The 18050-nt window shown below is 46.4% G+C and overlaps 2 protein-coding genes across 5 annotated transcripts in view; both read left to right on the forward strand.

The window, feature by feature from the left end:
* The window catches only part of MTMR9 (myotubularin related protein 9), a 41164-nt gene extending 23871 nt beyond the window's left edge, over positions 1-17293 (forward strand). For all 4 annotated transcript variants that reach the window (XM_083432663.1, XM_083432662.1, XM_083432661.1 and 1 more), the window contains exons 7-11: positions 692-853; positions 1771-1912; positions 6968-7188; positions 8671-8822; positions 10651-17293. In XM_083432663.1, coding sequence (XP_083288789.1) covers positions 692-853; positions 1771-1912; positions 6968-7188; positions 8671-8822; positions 10651-10829 — 856 coding nt within the window. In that variant the 3' untranslated portion in view covers positions 10830-17293. The remainder of the gene's footprint in view (positions 1-691; positions 854-1770; positions 1913-6967; positions 7189-8670; positions 8823-10650) is intronic.
* The window catches only part of LOC310673921 (L-threonine 3-dehydrogenase, mitochondrial-like), a 41918-nt gene continuing 34384 nt past the window's right edge, over positions 10517-18050 (forward strand). Inside the window, exon 1 of the mRNA XM_083432747.1 lies at positions 10517-10529. The gene's annotated coding sequence lies outside the window, so the exon portion shown is untranslated. The remainder of the gene's footprint in view (positions 10530-18050) is intronic.

Here is an 18050-nt window from a genome sequence, read left to right on the forward strand (position 1 = left end):
TAACCTCCTCTTCTCCAGGCTAAACATGCCCAGCTCCCTTAGCCGTTCCTCATAAGGCATCGTTTCCAGGCCTTTGACCATTTTGGTTGCCCTCCTCTGGACACGTTCCAGTTTGTCAGTGTCCTTCTTGAACTGTGGTGCCCAGAACTGGACACAGTACTCCAGGTGAGGTCTGACCAGAGCAGAATACAGTGGCACTATTACTTCCCTTGATCTAGATGCTATACTCCTATTGATGCAGCCCAGAATTGCATTGGCTTTTTTAGCTGCCGCGTCACACTGTTGGCTCATGTCAAGTTTGTGGTCAACCAAGACTCCTAGATCCTTTTCACATGTACTGCTCTCAAGCCAGGTGTCACCCATCTTGTATTTGTGCCTCTCATTTTTTTTGCCCAAGTGCAATACTTTACATTTCTCCCTGTTAAAATTCATCTTGTTTGGTTTTGCCCAGTTCTCTAATCTGTCAAGGTCATTTTGAAGTGTGATCCTGTCCTCAGGGGTGTTAGCCACCCCTCCCAGTTTGGTGTCATCTGCAGGTCAGAGGGAGCAGGTCTCAAAACAAAGCTGTTTTGCTATAACAAGGAAGGCCATAGATCCTTGGGGCATTTCAGCCCTCCAGGTACAACCAGATTCCTCTGCAGGCTCATTGTGGTCATTCTTGTTCCTTCACCCGGTACAACATTCCCCACAGGTACAACATTCTGCAAGAGAGCCTCATCAAGCTTGTGGAGGCCTGCAATGACCAGTCGCACAACATGGACCGCTGGCTGAGCAAACTGGAGGCTTCCAACTGGCTGACTCACATCAAGGAGATCCTGACCACTGCCTGCTTGGCTGCTCAGTGCATTGACAGGTGGGACCCACCTTCCGGTTATCTATTTATTTCTTTGCAGGTTTACAAGCAGCGTCACTGTCACCAAAGCGGTATGCAGTAAGATAAGATCCAGGAGGTCGCAGGCCCATTAAATGTAAAAAAACACACACTTCTACAATTGCAAAATTTTTATTCTCTAAAATGATTGGGTCACACTTCGGGGAGAGCATTTTCAAACAAAAAAGGGCTTCAGTGGTTGCCTGACTATCAAAACGCTAGGTGCTTGTCTAACTTAGGTTTGCAACTGATTCCAGAAGGCTGGAGATGCAACACTAATAGCCCCATTTCTGGTGCATACTCTAAAAATGCACATGGGGAGCATGTCGTATGCTTAGCAGTGCCCCGTTTGAGGAGTGCAGTTGCTGGGCAGGGATGTATATGGCGTCCAGTCCTCAGGTCTGAATTTGTTTGGGGCTTTCGAGATGAACTGCAGTTTAACGGAATGAGCCGCTCCAAACAGCTTTGCTTGTTTAGAACGTTAATAAAGAACATAAGAAGAGGATTGCTGCTGGATCAGATCAAAGGTCCATCTAGTCCTCTTATTGCATTCATAGCAGAATTTTCCAGGAAACTCGCTGGCGGTTACGGCCCCTGTTGTTTTTCTCAAAGAAACTGATATCCAGTTGGAATGTGGAGGCTCTGTCCACCTATTGTGGCCACCAGCCCTTGAGAAACCAAAACGTCTCCTCAATAAATTTGGCTAACAACCATTGGGGGTTGTTATTCTGGGGCAGCCGGTAAGATCTTGCCCACCTCTGGCCTCCAGAAGGTTTCCTGCCAGAGAACATGGACCTTGGGCTGAAAAAGTGTTCCCGCCCCTGCAATATGTTGTCTATACATACGCCAGCTCAGTATGTTTGCCTCCCTTTCTCAACCTTCCTCTGGCCCTTTCCTAGGGAGGGAGCATCTGTCCTGGTCCATGGGACTGAAGGCACAGATTCGACACTACAGGTGACCTCGCTGGCTCAGATCATCCTAGATCCCAGGTGCAGGACCATCCGCGGTTTTGAAGCTCTGGTTGAGAGGGAGTGGCTGCAGGTAAGAGCTGACGAATTGCTAGTTCCTGGGTGCGGTGAGGAGCCCACAGTAAGAAGTACTCTGCTCAAGGGCAAATTCCTGGTGGAGAGGTCTGCCAGTGGCTGTTGGTTGGGACAGCTGCTGCCCCCTTCCCTCTTAGCAACCCTATAGGTAATCCTGATCAAATCCGGATTTGATTTAGATCAAATCGATTTAAATCACAGTTTAAATCACTACTCAGTAAGACTTGATTTAAACCATCTTTTTACAGAAGGACTCATTCTTGCTGGTATAATATTAATATTTACAACCGGGGGAAGGTTTCATTTCTGGAATAATAAATTTTCGGAGTAGTTTTTACAGTTACAGTCAAAAATTACTGATTTGGTTATACTATTAGAAAGACATAGATAATTATGAAATTATTGTGAGGTTTAGTAAGTTACCGTATTTTTCGCTCTATAAGACGCACCAGACCACAAGACGCACCTAGTTTTTGGAGGAGGAAAACAATAAAAAAAATATTCTGAATCTCAGAAGCCAGAACAGCAAGAGGGATCGCTACGCAGTGAAAGCAGCAATCCCTCTTGCTGTTCTGGCTTCTGGGATAGCTGCGCAGCCTGCATTCGCTCCATAAGACGCACACACATTTCCCCTTACTTTTTAGGAGGGAAAAAGTGAGTCTTATAGAGCAAAAAATACAGTAACTGTTTACATTTGGGCAACTTTTCTGCTGTACTTTATTGGAAGGAGAAGAGTAATCATTTCCTTAATAACAATTTAAACAATTTATTGTGCTAAAACAATAACATTCTAGCATATGTATCCATGTTTGTTAACTGATGGGGTTGAACAATTTTTTATTTTTATTTTTAAAAACTTAGACTGAGTTTTAGCACACATGAAAAACTTAAAACAAATCCTTATTTCCTGATGGGTAGCCTTTGGACTATAATGTAACATAAACAGAAAACTATAGAAATCTGATTTAAATTTTAAAAATCTCTCTCTGTGTGTGTTTAAATCATTGATTTTTATCCACCCTGATCCTGATGCCCCCCCCCCCCCAGGAAATGGTACCGCCCACTTTAGGAACCATTGCTTCAGATTATTTATGCGAAAGGTAAAAGACGCAAGTGTCAACACCGATCCTTTGGGGACTCCACTTTCTGTGCCCATCCTGCCAAATGGGAGAAGAGTCCATTTATCCCCACCCTGGGCTTCCTGCTTCTTAACCAGCCCCTGATCCCAAAGAGTTACTGGCGCTTGAATTCAACATGCCACATTCACCTCCCTCCTGCCCGCTTGGCAGCTTTGCGCTTGACTGTACCCCCTGCGGCGCATTCGCTCGTGGTGAGATGTGCTGCGACATTCCTTGCAAAACAATCACCGGCTGGGAAACCGTGGCCTGCATCCCTGCGCTGGCCCTCCTTCCCGAGCAACTGCCGACTCGCGGCAGTCAGCTCGAAGCGCCTCACTTTTTGCCCCTTGTAACAAAACATTAAGCGACCCGCACGAGACACATCCATGCACGTCTGGGTTGAAGTTTTCATCTGTCAAAACGGAGACTTGTAAGGGGAAACGACTCGGATGCCTATAAGTGCACGTTTAGCTAGCGAGTGCACGACCTGCTTCAGAAAATTGAAAAGACGTGTGTGTGAGAGGGGTGGCGGCACAGCAGGGAGCTACTAGTGTGCGGACAGGAAGCGCTAACTGCAGAAGACTGGCAAGAGAAGCCCGACGGCAGGGTCAGATCAAAGCTTCAGCTAGTCCAGTTTCCCATCGCCACCCAGTGGCCAACCAGATGCCCTGATGAAAGCCTGAATGCAACAGGAATCTTCACCACTTGGCACTCCTAGTAGTTGGCATTCAGGGGCATATTGCCCCCTACAGAGGAGGCAGAACACATCCATTGTGGCTAGTAGCCATTGTCAACATGCAGAGGGCCAGGAGGCCAGCTGACAAACAGCTCTTACTGTCAGGAAGTTCTTCCCAATGTTTAGGTGGAATCTTCTTTCTTGTAGTTTGGATCCATTGCTCCGTGAACCCCAGACCTATCACTTGGGGTGGCAGGTATTTAGAAATACAGTGGTACCTCGGGTTAAGTACTTAATTCGTTCCAGAGGTCCGTTCTTAACCTGAAACTGTTCTTAACCTGAAGCACCACTTTAGCCAATGGGGCCTCCTGCTGCTGCATTAGCTAAAGTGGTGCTTCAGGTTATATAAGATGGGGGACATCTGACTTACTAGTACAGTCAAACCTCAGTTCTTGAACGGCTCTGTTTTCAAACGTTTCGGCTCCTGAACGCCAAAAACCTGGAAGCAAATGCTCCAGTTTTCAAATGTTTTTCAGAACCCAAACGTCTGATACGGCTTCCATTTTGAGTTTCCCTATTGAATTGAGGCTTCGGCCTTCAGAATCCAGTTTCAGAAGTCGAACGTTCTTCCGGAACGGATTACGTTTGAAAGCTGAGGTTCTACTGTAGTACATGAGAAAAAGGATCTGGGGTGTATTAGCAGACCACAAGCTTAACATGAGTCAGCAGTGTGATGCAGCAGCAAAAAAAGCAAATGCTATTCTAGGCTGCATCAACAGAAGTTGAGTGTCCAGATCAAGGGACGCAATAGTACCGCTCTATTCTGCCTTGGCCAGACCACACCTGGAGTCCTGTGTTCAGTTCTGGGCACCCAAATTTAAGAAGGATGTTGACAAGCTGGACATAGCTGTTAGTTCCCAGGAAGCTGTGCCGGAATGTAAACAGATATGTGACACGCAACAATCTCATGCTAACTACAGATTTATTAAACATAAACCAGAACAAAGAAACATGTTGTCTCTCCCTCTCTCATGTCGTCTCAGAGAGAACAGCAAAAGCAAAACTATACACAAACGGAGGTTCCCAGCAAGCGGTGCTGGAATGTGACACGCAACAATCTCACGCCTGTTCCTTAAGGTGGAATGGAAATGTCAACGCCTTTTACATCCATGAATTTGCCTAAACCTTCTTCCAAAGCCATCCTGGGCCCGGTCTTATTCAACATCTTTATCAACGACTTGGATGATGGACTCAAGGGCATCCTGATCAAATTTGCAGATGACACCAAACTGGGAGGGGTGGCTAACACCCCAGAGGACAGGATCACACTTCAAAACGACCTTGACAGATTAGAGAACTGGGCCAAAACAAACAAGATGAATTTTAACAGGGAGAAATGTAAAGTATTGCACTTTGGCAAAAAAAATGAGAGGCACAAATACAAGATGGGTGACACCTGGCTTGAGAGCAGTACATGTGAAAAGGATCTAGGAGTCTTGGTTGACCACAAACTTGACATGAGCCAACAGTGTGACGCGGCAGCTAAAAAAGCCAATGCAATTCTGGGCTGCATCAATAGGAGTATAGCATCTAGATCAAGGGAAGTTATAGTGCCACTGTATTCTGCTCTGGTCAGACCTCACCTGGAGTAGTGTGTCCAGTTCTGGGCACCACAGTTCAAGAAGGACACTGACAAACTGGAACGTGTCCAGAGGAGGGCAACCAAAATGGTCAAAGGCCTGGAAACGATGCCTTATGAGGAACGGCTAAGGGAGCTGGGCATGTTTAGCCTGGAGAAGAGGAGGTTAAGGGGTGATATGATAGCCATGTTCAAATATATAAAAGGATGTCACATAGAGGAGGGAGAAAGGCTGTTTTCTGCTGCTCCAGAGAAGCGGACACGGAGCAATGGATCCAAACTACAAGAAAGAAGATTCCACCTAAACATTAGGAAGAACTTCCTGACAGTAAGAGCTGTTCGACAGTGGAATTTGCTGCCAAGGAGTGTGGTGGAGTCTCCTTCTTTGGAGGTCTTTAAGCAGAGGCTTGACAACCATATGTCAGGAGTACTCTGATGGTGTTTCCTGCTTGGCAGGGGGTTGGACTCGATGGCCCTTGTGGTCTCTTCCAACTCTATGATTCTATGATTCTAGTTGTTGGCCATGACTGCATCAAGTTGGAGCAATTTCCACTCTTTTAAGTAGCTCCAGCTGTCAGCTGCCTCTGGGATGTTCACAAAGGAGGGGGGGACTAAGAGCCTTTCCTGTTTGATCCCCAGTAGTTGGTATTCTGTGGTACACTGGTTCTTGCTCTGGAGGTTCCACTTAGCTGTCACCGTCCCTTTTGGCTTTGAATAAACCTTACAGGCATTTCCACTTCTGGGGCATTTTTCCATCAAGGGTGATATCCAACAAAGTCGCTCTACTAGCAGAAGGACTTCTGGCTGCAGCATCAAACTCCTCCACTCTTTTCCACACATGCACCTCTTAAATCTATTCTGGTTGTTCACCCAGTTCTGCAGAGCAGATCTGCAGAGGGTGCAGGGAGAGAGGGTGGAGAAGTTCCATGATGGAGGCAGAAATCCTTGCACTTCTAGCAGAATGACTGTGGCCACCGTAACGATCAACCATCACATAACCCCTACTGCATCCTACTGTAACTAAGCCTGCAATTGAAATAAATGCACATTCTTCCTCCAGTTATTCACGACTACATACCTGGCCTCTGTTTGCTCCCCGGACTTAAATTGTAAGCTCCTTGTGGGCAGGGACCTGACCCATTACTGTGATTTGGAAAGTGCCACGCACTTTTCTGCTTATGCATAGAATTTCCTCTCTGCAACCCAGCAAAAAGACATACTGTATTTTTTGCTCTATAAGACTTACTTTTTCCATCCTAAAAAGTAAAGGAAAATGTGTGTGCGTTTTATGGAGCGAATGCAGGCTGTGCAGCTATCACAGAAGCCAGAACAACAAGAGGGATTGCTGCTTTCATTGCACAGCGATCCCTCTTGCTGTTCTGGCTTCTGAGATTAGAATATTTTTTTTATTGTTTTCCTCCTCCGAAAACTAGGTGCGTCTTGTGGTCTGGTGCGTCTTATAGAGCGAAAAATGTGGTGCTATACGGTGCCTCTTTCCATCAGAATTCTTTGTTTTTTAGGCTTTCCATGTTACGGATTTTTAAAAGAACTCTTTCCTAGCTGTACCCTTTGCTCTGCCTAACGAAAGACCCTCTCTCTATTTATTTTTTGCCCCTGCAGGCCGGCCACCCATTCCAGCAGCGCTGTGCCCAGTCTGCCTACTCCAACAGCAAGCAGAAGTGGGAAGCCCCTGTCTTCCTTCTCTTCCTAGACTGCGTCTGGCAGATCCTTCGCCAGTTCCCTTGCTCCTTCGAGTTCAACTACCACTTCCTGATCATGCTCTTTGAGCATTCGTACGCCTCCCAGTTCGGCACTTTCCTGGGCAACAATGAAAGCGAAAGGTAGGTGAGCTTTTTGCTTCTGGGGTTCCATGAGGCAAAGAGGGAGGGCTGTCGGCATCCTAGGCAGTCTCAGTTGCGCTCTGCACCATGGATGAGAAAACACGAAGGGATGTAGGGGTCTAGGCAGTCTCGTTTGCACTGTGCAATATGGATGAGGCGCATAATGAGGAATATACAAGCCTCTTGGCAGTGGCATAAAAGGCAATCAATAAATCAATACAGTGGTACCTCGGGTTACAGACGCTTCAGGTTACATACGCTTCAGTGAGCCAGTGTGGTGTAGTGGTTTAGAGCAGTGGACTCATAATCTGGGGAACCGGGCTCGCTTCCCCGCTCCTCCACATGCAGCTGCTGGGTGACCTTGGGCTAGTTACACTTCTCTGATGTCTCTCAGCCCCACTCACCTCACAGAGTGTTTGTTGTGGGGAAGAAGGGAAAGGAGAATGTTGGCCGCTTTGAGACTCCTTCGGGTAGTGATAAAGCGGGATATCAAATCCAAACTCCTCCTCCTTCAGGTTACAGAATCCGCTAACCCAGAAATAGTACCTCGGGTTAAGAACTTTGCTTCAGGATGAGAACAGAAATCTCGCAGCGGCGGCACGGAGGCAGCAGGAGGCCCCATTAGCTAAAGTGGTGCTTCAGGTTAAGAACAGTTTCAGGTTAAGAACAGACCTCCGGAACGAATTAAGTACTTAACCCGAGGTACCACTGTAATTATGATCATCACTGATTTATTAATCAATTGCTTACATCCAGTAATCTTCCTTTTTTTATTTTTACTGAGCTTCTGAGCTAGTTTAGAGTTTTGCTTTGTAGGATATCGGGTGACTAGCAGGTAGTGAACCGCCGAGTGGTATACAAATGAAATAAATAATCATAACAGTGTGTGGGCCTGGATTTTTGTGCAAAGCCTCCGTATTTATATCTCGGAGGTGACCTTGAACTGTATAATAACAACCTGCTAATCCACACGCACTTATGTTTCCCACCACAAGGGGGAAGCCGTGCATCATGTTGCTGGTCAGTGTTGCTGAAACATCGCTTTTATTTGCACAGAGTAGCAAAGAGGCACATTTTCTAAATTTCTACATTTGCAAAACAGGCCTTACTGGCTTGCTCTTCATTGGCCCCTGCGAGAGTTCCCTCACACCTGCCTTTGGCTTATTCAGGAGCACGTGATCTACTGTTTTCCCTGGGGTCAGAGTTTGGTGCCCCCTTGATTCCATGGGAATTTAGTCAAAGGCAGCATGAAGGTCTCTTGTTTCTGCCTTCTCACATGCCCTGTTCAGAGTGTGTGTGTGTGAGAGAGAGATTCATCTTCCTCTAGGTTGTTTGCAAATTTGCAGAGAAATTAGAGGAAAGGTTTGGCAACAAGCCGGTGACTCCCATGCTTTCTGAACCCTTAGGCTTGACTTAGTGAAGGGAGTTGATGTTTTTTATCCTCAAAAGAGACATGTGGCTGACGGCTGGTCTCTTTGCCAGGTGTAAGCTCAAGCTGCCCCAGAAGACGATGTCCCTGTGGTCCTGGGTGAATCGGCCGGAAGAGCTCAACAGATTCAAGAACCCCCTCTTTGAAGCCAACAGCCTGGTCATCTGGCCTTCTGTGGCACCGCAGAGCCTGCAGCTCTGGGAAGGTAGGTCGTTCCCAAGGTGGCTTAGAGAGGTTCTAGTCAGGTACCCGTGCCTTAACATCATCACAGAAACATCTGCCTTTGGTCATTCCCTAAGTTGGTGAGGCTCATTTGACAACAGTGAGAAACCGAATCTTTTGTGTCATTGGCCCAGTCCTCTGGAACTCTCTGCCACTAGATATTCAGCAGGTGCCTTCTGTTCCTGCTTTTAAACACCTGCTTAAAACTCGTCTATCCTGCCAGGCCTATGCAGGCAGTTAATAATACACAACGGTTCACTGATGTCTATTTTAAGCTTTTTATGGTTTTATTGTTCGCTTTTGTTGCTTTAAACTGCTCCAATATGTGTGGGTTTTTTAATGACACAGTACTATACAAATTTTTTTGTAAATAAATAAGATGCCAGCATGTTGCCCCTGGGCACTAGTGTGCATGCCTTTGCCCGTAGAGGATCTCGGGAAGTATCCTCTCAAAAATCCACAATGCGTGAGAAACCATTTACCGTATTTTTTGCTCTATAAGACTCACTTTTTCCCTCCTAAAAAGTAAGGGGAAATGTGTGTGCGTCTTATGGAGCGAATGCAGGCTGCGCAGCTATCCCAGAAGCCAGAACAGCAAGAGGGATTGCTGCTTTCGCTGCACAGCGATCCCTCTTGCTGTTCTGGCTTCTGAGATTCAGAATATTTTTTTTCTTGTTTTCCTCCTCCAAAAACTAGTTGTGTCTTATGGTCTGGTGCGTCTTATAGAGCGAAAAATACGGTAATCTTCCTGCCCAGTTCCTGTTTGCACTCACTCAGCCTCTCCTGCATTGAGCACCCAGTCAACACGGTCACGTTTCATTGGAAGCCAGGATTAGATGCCCACCCAGCCTTCTATTCCGAACGGTGTAGAGGTGCAAAGCGCTTCTCCCTTCAAGGATTTCCTCCTCTTGGAGTCCCATTCCCATACGTTCACCACCAGAGGTCCTGCTCCATTTCCTCCTCTCATCACAGGTTTGGCAACAGGGCACAGCATGTTTCAATGATTACGTGGCCTTTCTTTTCTTGGACTGCGGGAGAAAAGTTGCATGACCTTTTCACCCTCTGCTAGCGGGAAAACCAGCTGTGCAAAGGGGATTTTGAGCAGATAAAAGTGCCTGGGAGGACATTGTGGTTAGAGTGTTCAGACTATGACCTGGGAGACCCGAGTTCAAATCCCATATCAGGCATAATGTTCGCTGGGTGACCTTGCACCAATCACTGTCTCTAACCCTTACGGGGTTATTGTTAAAGGCGAAATGTGGATGAAAGAAGATTTATATATCACCCTTTACACAGGTGGTTTACGATAAAAACTGGTCAAGAAGAATACAATTAAAAAGCCACAACCCGTTAAAACACACACAAAAATCACTAAATGCCATTTGTTAATAGCAGTAGCAATCTGGTCTCCTGAAATAAAATTACTTTCCCAAGTGCAGGAAAATGATCCTACTTTAGTCTCCAACCTTTTTTTTTTTCTTTTTTTTTTGTCTTCATCTTAAAAACTACTCCCTTTTGGTCTTCCAGATTGCTGTTTCTACATCTTACCTATTTTTTTTGTGTCCTCCAGTCGCTTCCATTCCCTCACCCCCGTGCCCCAAGACACAGTACAACATAGCTGTCAACTTTTCCCTTTTCTTGCGAGGAATCCTATTCGGAATAAGGGAATTTCCCTTTAAAAAAGGGAAACGTTGACCGCTATGCAGTACAAAGACTTAAGTTCACAGTCTAAAGTTTTGGCACGTTACATTTTGTGTGTTATTCCATATCTCTCAATTGTCTTAGAAAAAAAAAAATCTCTCCCACCCCAGGTGTCTTCCTCCGCTGGAACCGGTCGTCCAAATTCCTGGATGAATCCTACGAAGAAATGATCAACATCATCAAGTACAATAAGGAGCTGCAGGTGAAAGTCAACCTGCTTAGGCGGCAGCTGGCCGAGCTGGAGACAGACGACACCACGCAGGAAGACGGGGTGCCGGAGAGCCCCTGAGGCTGCGCCAGGCTCCCTGCCGCGGGCCAGATTGTCCCCCTTCCTCTGTCGGGCAAGTCGCCCCCACACACTATAAAGCACTAAACCCTCCAAGACTTGCATGCGCTCGAGCTCCTTTCTGGTGCAGTCGAGTCGAACATTCCTCCCCCTCCACACACCCTCCTTTATGTCTTTATTATTATTATTGTTATTATTGCATCTCAGTTCCTCACTTGACACTGTTTTCTCCCCCTCTCTCACCTCCCCCTTCTGTTTGGAATGGCGCCATTTCTCTTTTGTTTACAGGAGAAGACTCTTGATTTAATTCAGCTGACTGTCCTCTCCCGGCAGCTCTTGCCACCTCTAATAAATGGTGTGTACAGTTCCAGTGTCAGCGCTAGCCGCTCCCAAACCTCATCCCCCTGTGGCATTCAGCAGGGGGTGCCTTTTGGTCTTTTGACTTGAGAGAGGTTTCACTCATTCAGGACTTGGCGGGCGTCTTGCGCTCTTTGCCTGGCCTGAGAAAGGCTGTCTTGATGACGCGTCTATCCTGCTTCTCCCAAACGCATGGGTTTTGATTTTTGATTTTGTTCCTGGGCTAGACAGCTTGCTTCAGCTTAATCCCAAATCCAAATGGCATCTTTCCGTGCTTGGCCTTGAGGCACACAGACGGTAAACGTGGAGAAGATCTCTCGCAAAAGGCAGGGACACCTTTCCACAAGTTTCCTTGGGTGCCTCCTACACCATCCTGAAATCTTAATTTGGATATCTGAATGGGCACAAGATAAAATGCATGGTAGAGCCCTTTAAGGACCGTACCACTTCACGCTATGGGGGAGGGGGGTGTTGTTGGAAGGTTGCCCATTGTGTTTGCGGGAGAGTTTGTTCTTAAGCCTGCATGTGGAAAGCGAGAATGGCTTGCCAGCTTTGCATAAACGCATGAGCGGAGAAGACCAATGACCCACCTAGCCCAGCATCCCGTTTTCTCACAGTCTGATGCCTCCAGGAAGCCCCCAAGTAGGAGGTGAGTCCAACGGCCCTTCCTGATGTTCTCCCAAAGCGAGTGACGTTCAGAATCCTGTTTGCTGGCCTCCCACAGGCACCTGGATGGCCACTGAGAACAGGATGCAGGACTAGATGGGCCACTGGCCTGCTCCAGCAGGCACTTACAGGATAGGTGCTAAGCAAATCATTCCTCGAGTGCAGCTTTGGATTTCGGCTTACGTTGCAGAACTCTCCTGCATGCCCCCCTGAATCTTTCCCAGGGGTTCCCCCAAGCCTTGGGATCCGAATTAGGGAGGACAGTTCCTATTGCGCAAGCAGGAAACTTTGCTCCGAAGGGACAGGGCAGCTGAACAACCCCCAGAGAATGTTTCTGCTGCGGAGGAAACATCCAAACTGACGGTCCTCTCGCTTGCTCCCAGGAGCAGCACGTTGTACTCTGTGCTGACCTACCTGCCTCAAACCAGCCTCCACCAACCTGGGGATGTTTTAGACTCCCATCATACCCCCCAAGGAATTGTAGTTCTGGAGGGCGCACCAGGTTTGTGAATGCTGGTGAGGCTCTCGGCTCTGAGGATCAGCAGGCGTCCCATGTAGGAAGAAGCATGCCAAAACCATGGCTCCATAATCTCCCGAACGTGATTGTTGCATATGTTATTTAATAGGAAGAAAACGGAGGTTAAGCCATGATGGCAAGTGTGCTTTGCAAAGCCTTATCCTAATGCCATGAAATCTTAAGACTTGCTCTGTGGGCGATGAAGCCCAGGATTTAAAAGCTTCCAAGTGGAGTGACGGAATTCCAGCCCACCCAACTGAACAGGGAAGCCCCTGTGTTTGCTGTCTGAGATAGATTCCGAATAGGATAGATTCTGAATATCTGCTAGGCTTGCCGTTCCCAGCTGGTCGTCTGTATTCAGCTTAGCTCGCACGTGCAGTCAGTTTGGTGTGGGTTGAGCTCTCTTCTCTGATCCTGTGGATCTAAGGCCTGCTCATGGAATCAGGATCTCCAGATAACCATCTCCTCTGCTGTGTGTCTTTGCACCTGCTCATCCTTTGGCAATGGGTGACTAACGCTTGGTGTGGCCGCTGCCGTCGCGTCTTATTGTGGAACCTCGAGTGAGTCAAAGCCTTTTGGAGAACATTGCTGTGCTTTTTGGCTGTGCGGTTTGAATATATATATATTATAGCTCCTCCTGTGGCTTAAAATCTTTGCCACCCTTTTCAGGTGGCTGTGGCCTAGATGCTTTTTTCTCACTACCATCTATACAGCTGTTTTTCCTCCTAGTATTGAAATGCTTTTACGGCCTGCTTCCACTCCACTTCCTGCAGACTCCCAATCTCTTAACCCTCTCATACGGCCCCTCCTCATCTGAAGCGGTGTGAAATTCCTCAATTCCCCTCTCTGGATAGTTGCCTCCTCTTGCAGTGGGTCCCAGCCAAACTGACAGCTCTCTCTTCCCTCACAGAACCGGGACACCAAAGGTTTGCTGGGCAGCTGAACACGTCGCCGCATCAGCTCGGCCATTTGCTTCCCTCCCACCCCAACAGATGCAAAAGATGATTGGATCTGACACGAGGCGCTTTTGCGAAACCGGTGGTTCATTGCAAACCAATATTTTTATGGTGCTGAAATACAGGTTCTGCTGTCACTTACTCAGCTTGGCAAAGGGCTTCCTGGAGAGGTTGCAACTTGTTCCTCTTTAGAACTTGCCGCTGCCCGGGAGGGCGGGTATTCTAAGTCTGGAATAGGCAATCAGTGGTTGTTACCTGACTTGCATATCTCCCCCATTCTGTCTCTTGGGGATGGGGAGGAATCCCTGCACTTAGGGACAGTGTCATTGCCATTCCCAACAGCACACATTTCTGTCCCTCTTGGAGCAGGGAAGCACATCCTGGGCTAACCAGCTGCAGCCCCTGTCGGTGCTTGCAATGAACACTCCATCCCAGGTCTTTTGGCATGGACAGAGCGCTGGGCGGAGAGGCAGGGATTTCTCTTATTTGGGTCGGTGCAAGGAGAAGGCAGTCCTACCTTCCCCCAAGCCGCAGGGGGGAGCTTAGAGCTGCTGGGCACCTTCCAAGTCTCTGCCAAGTAGGTCTGTAGACACCTTCCCTTGGCTTTGCATCACATTGCAGCGTAAAAGGGACACAGCTGGTTGAAAATGCGCCGTGTTAGTGGTTTGCTTCCTCCTCGGGCGTTTCCAGGGGAAAGAGTAAAATCTCAGGGTAAAAGGAGTGCATTTGAGTGCATTTGCTGTTAATTCAGCTTGTGTTCTCTTCTGTTAGATCCCCCCCCCCCAAGGATGGGGGTTCCTGTCACTTTCCAGGGGGACTCCCCAAGCCCCATTAGCCCTAGCCAGCATGTCCAATGGTCAGGGGTGAAGGGAGCTGTATCCCAACAACCTTTGGAGGGCCATAGGCTCCTAGCCCCTGCCCTAGTTGCATCCTAGCTCTGTCCCCACTCTGCTTCAGCCCTGATCTATGGGGCATCATCTTTATGCTCCCAGTCTCTTTCAGTTTTGGGCAATAAACTGGAGGAGAATTGGAAGCCCTTCTAGACACAGGTTTCTCTTCAGATCGTATAAATCTTTCGCCTTTTACTTATAGACACAGTTCAGTTTCTGGAGGCCTAAGAAAGATCAAACCTAATTCCAGAACTGGTTTCAGTTTCAGTCCCTTCTCTGATTTGCCTGGCTTTGAAATTCTTCTTCTTCTTCTTCTTCTTCTTCTTCTTCTTCTTCTTCTTCTTCTTCTTCTTCTTCTTCTTCGTGCTTATTCTTAAAGGATTTTTTAAAAGCTCGTTCATAATCTTTGAAGGCTGGCACTGTATGGTTCTTAATCTCGATTGCACTGTTTGAAAACAGCTAATCTTTTGGTGCTTTTAATTTTTTTAAGTATCTGGTTAAAGGGAGTTGTACATACAGTCTGTAATATTATTATTATTATTATTTTATTTTTATTTCATGTTGTTTGCTTGGTTTTGAAACTGTTTGGTGAATGTTGCCAGCCGAAGCATTAATCATGTTGATTCCAGTTGTTAGAAGCCCATGTGAGTTTCATTGGGGCAAAGGATCTTGGGATTGCCCGGGACTCCCCTGAAGGCATTTTTTCCAAGTGCATTACTACACTACAAAGAATTCTGGGAATTGTAGTCCTGGGAGATGGTTGGGAATTCTTCCAGATGTATTCCAAAAAGCCTTCACAGAATCACAGTTCCTAATGATTGGACCTGTCATAAATCCCCTCTCCCATTTTTATTTTTCTGTATATATGCATAGGTGTTGGTTAAAAATTGGCGTGAGGACACCAAAATCTGCTTGGCTACTTGTTTTTGGAAGTGATTATTTCTCACCCAGCTAAAGCAGTAAAACTGCATTTTCTTTCTTTCTTTTTTTGATGCTGTTGCAACGGGTGACATGAAAATTATGCTACTGATAATTTCCCCCCTCAAATTCACTACTGTACCAAGAATGATATTCAGCTATGTTTGCTCAGAGTAGGCCCACTGAAATGAATGAGCACGGCCAAATTAAGACCATTAATTCCAATAGGTCTGCTCTTGAGTAAAGCTTAGCTTAATACCACTCCAAATCTTCAGCCTATTTCTGATGGATGATATGAGTTATGGGCTCAGTGAGTTACTGTGAAAACAGAGAAAAGCTATTTTTGAGTAGTCGAATTCCTAACTGTCTAGCTGTATATCTCCCTCCTTGAATGCTTGCATCTGAAGAAATTGGTGAGCTTGCTGTGATTGATAGGTGTCAGATTCTCGTCATGTTGCAGATGTGTTCCTGTTCCGATTTCCACTTTGTCGAGTCCCCCTCTTTAAATGTTTTGAAGTTATGGCTTCATCCTGGCATTCAAGAAGATTCAACTACCTTGATTTTTGAAATTAGCACACGTTTAGGAAACAACTCGTTCTCTTGTGGGATCAATCCATATTCTTCTACCATGTGGTTCTCTGAACCTCTGCTGTTCCACAGTAAGAGGCCCGGGTAGCTGCTTACTTTTCAAGTACTTGGCATTGTGATGTGCCCTTGCAGGACATATAACCCGCCACCATAATTAATGTGCTTAGCAGAAATGCTCAAGAGCTTTAAATTTGGCCCACATTGCTTTGCTATGGTTGTATCAGCTGGATACATCCCTGCTGGTGTGGCTAACACTTGAAATTGTTGCACAAGCGCCCAGACCCGAACGTTGATGGAGAACTCACCAAAATTCACTGCGTCGCCAACTGTACTTTGCCAGAGGAAGATCAGGATAGCAGAGGAGGGAGGCAAGGTCTCACATTGGGTTCCTGGGACCAGGGAAGAAGGAAAGACTTGGGCAGTGATGGAGCCAAGCACTTCTTTCACTTATGTCCATGGATGATACGAGTTATGGGCTCAGTGAGTTACTGTGAAAACAGAGAAAAGGGATGCCTGCTGAAAACTTTGCTTGAGGCTTCCCAAACTCCTGGTGCCAGTCCTCTTCTTAAATTTGGGAGCTTGTGCAACCTTCAAAACGCAAAGCCTTTTAAGTAATCCTAGTCGCCAGAGCATGAGCCAGGTGGAAACCTATAGCTACCCCTGCTACCCATACCTCCAGCCAATATCTCCCGTATCTTAATTATTCTGTTGGATGCTCTTGAGAAAGGTAGAATGTAGGAAGCCGTGGTCGATCTTCCAAAGGGAAACACTTTCGTCGTAGATTGTTTGCATCGAACGCTGAACATTTCTGATTGTACCCAAGCTTTACTGTTTCCCGTGCGGCTTGGGGTGCCTGGATGTAGTGACCCTGCCCTTCAGCGGCACATAGGACAGCCTCACAAGTGTGTACACAGTTTGCCAAAAATGACTTGATTTTGCACGTACAGTAGTGGGCATTGCACCTTTTACGGGGAGGGCTGCAGTTTGATTGTATTTGGGACTGAGCGTTTTCTTGAATGTGGCAATCTTGTTTTCAAGTGCACTACTGTCTATTGTCTCCTCCATCTCTGATATTTAATGTCATATTGGCGCCTTGATGCTTTCTTAAGCCTTGCAAAAGAGAAAAAGAAAAAGCAGAGCTTTTCTTTATAAAGCAGGAAAACTCCAGTATATTAGCAGATCTTTGTGCAGCGGAGTAGAACCATTGCAGCCTACTGTACCACACCATGTCTGTTAACGATTTACAAACTAAGTTGTAACTGCATCTCAGTCCTAAATGTGGGCCTTCTGCTGCTTCCGAGTTTTCATTTTTCAAGCGAACCAAATCTGGGAGCGTCTGGGGGAAATCGTGCGCTCGCATGCTGGAGAATGTTTGCCGTTTTCTGTACAGAATCTGGAAACGCTGTTACACGGCCTTTTGTGAGAGAGGGGAATAAATTTTAAAAAGAGAGTGGGGAAGGGTTTGAAGTTTATTCGTCTGTTTTAGGAAAGCTGCAGTGGAAAAATAGCTATCAACTTTGCTTTTAGATTTGTGGGTGTAGCGTAAATGATCTCAATTAAAATATTTAAAGACTTTTTTTGCTACACTTGTATCTTTCTTGTCTGCCTTTCCAGTGTCATTTATTTTATGAAATTTGCGAGGAATTCGCATTCAAACTGATTTATGCATGCAGATTAGATCATTGCGTTACCAACTCCTGGAGATTCACTCTCTCCCTCCCCACACTTTCTAAATATATCCTGCCTTCTGGGAGAAACCATTTGGATCAGTATTTTTATATTGCTTTTCAGCCATAACTGTCTCTAATCCAAGCATAGGCAAACTTGGCCTTCCAGATGTTTTTGACCTACAACTCCCATCATACCTAGCTAACAGGACCAGTGGTCGGGGATTATGGGAATTGTAATCCCAAAACATCTGGAGGGCCAAGTTTGCCTATGCCTGCTCTAAGCGGTTCACATCAACAAGGCCAACAAGTATAAGTAGGGTTGTCATATTTCAGAAAGAGCTTTTTTTTTCTAGGCAAACCACAAAACTGTTGTGCTTTTTTTTAAAGGAAATCAATGGGAAATCCAGACGTATGGCAACCCTAGCAATATTGCCCCTAGTAGTAATGGATCCAGAATACCAGGTGCTGATGCTGGCATTCAACAATGGTACCTTTTGTCTCCTGCCTGTGCACCCCTGAAAGGTGGTAGTAACAATAGCCAATATTGGGGGCAGATGATGCTCAGAGTCCTCTCCTAAGCCCAACAAATGTTCCTCAAGCTGCCAAGAGCAAGAGAGCGAGAAAGAGCTATGAATCAGGAAGTCCCTGGTTCTAAATCTCAG

This window comes from Podarcis tiliguerta (genome assembly GCF_965153285.1).
Source record: "Podarcis tiliguerta genome assembly, chromosome: 3".
Taxonomy (NCBI): Eukaryota; Metazoa; Chordata; class Lepidosauria; order Squamata; family Lacertidae; genus Podarcis; species Podarcis tiliguerta.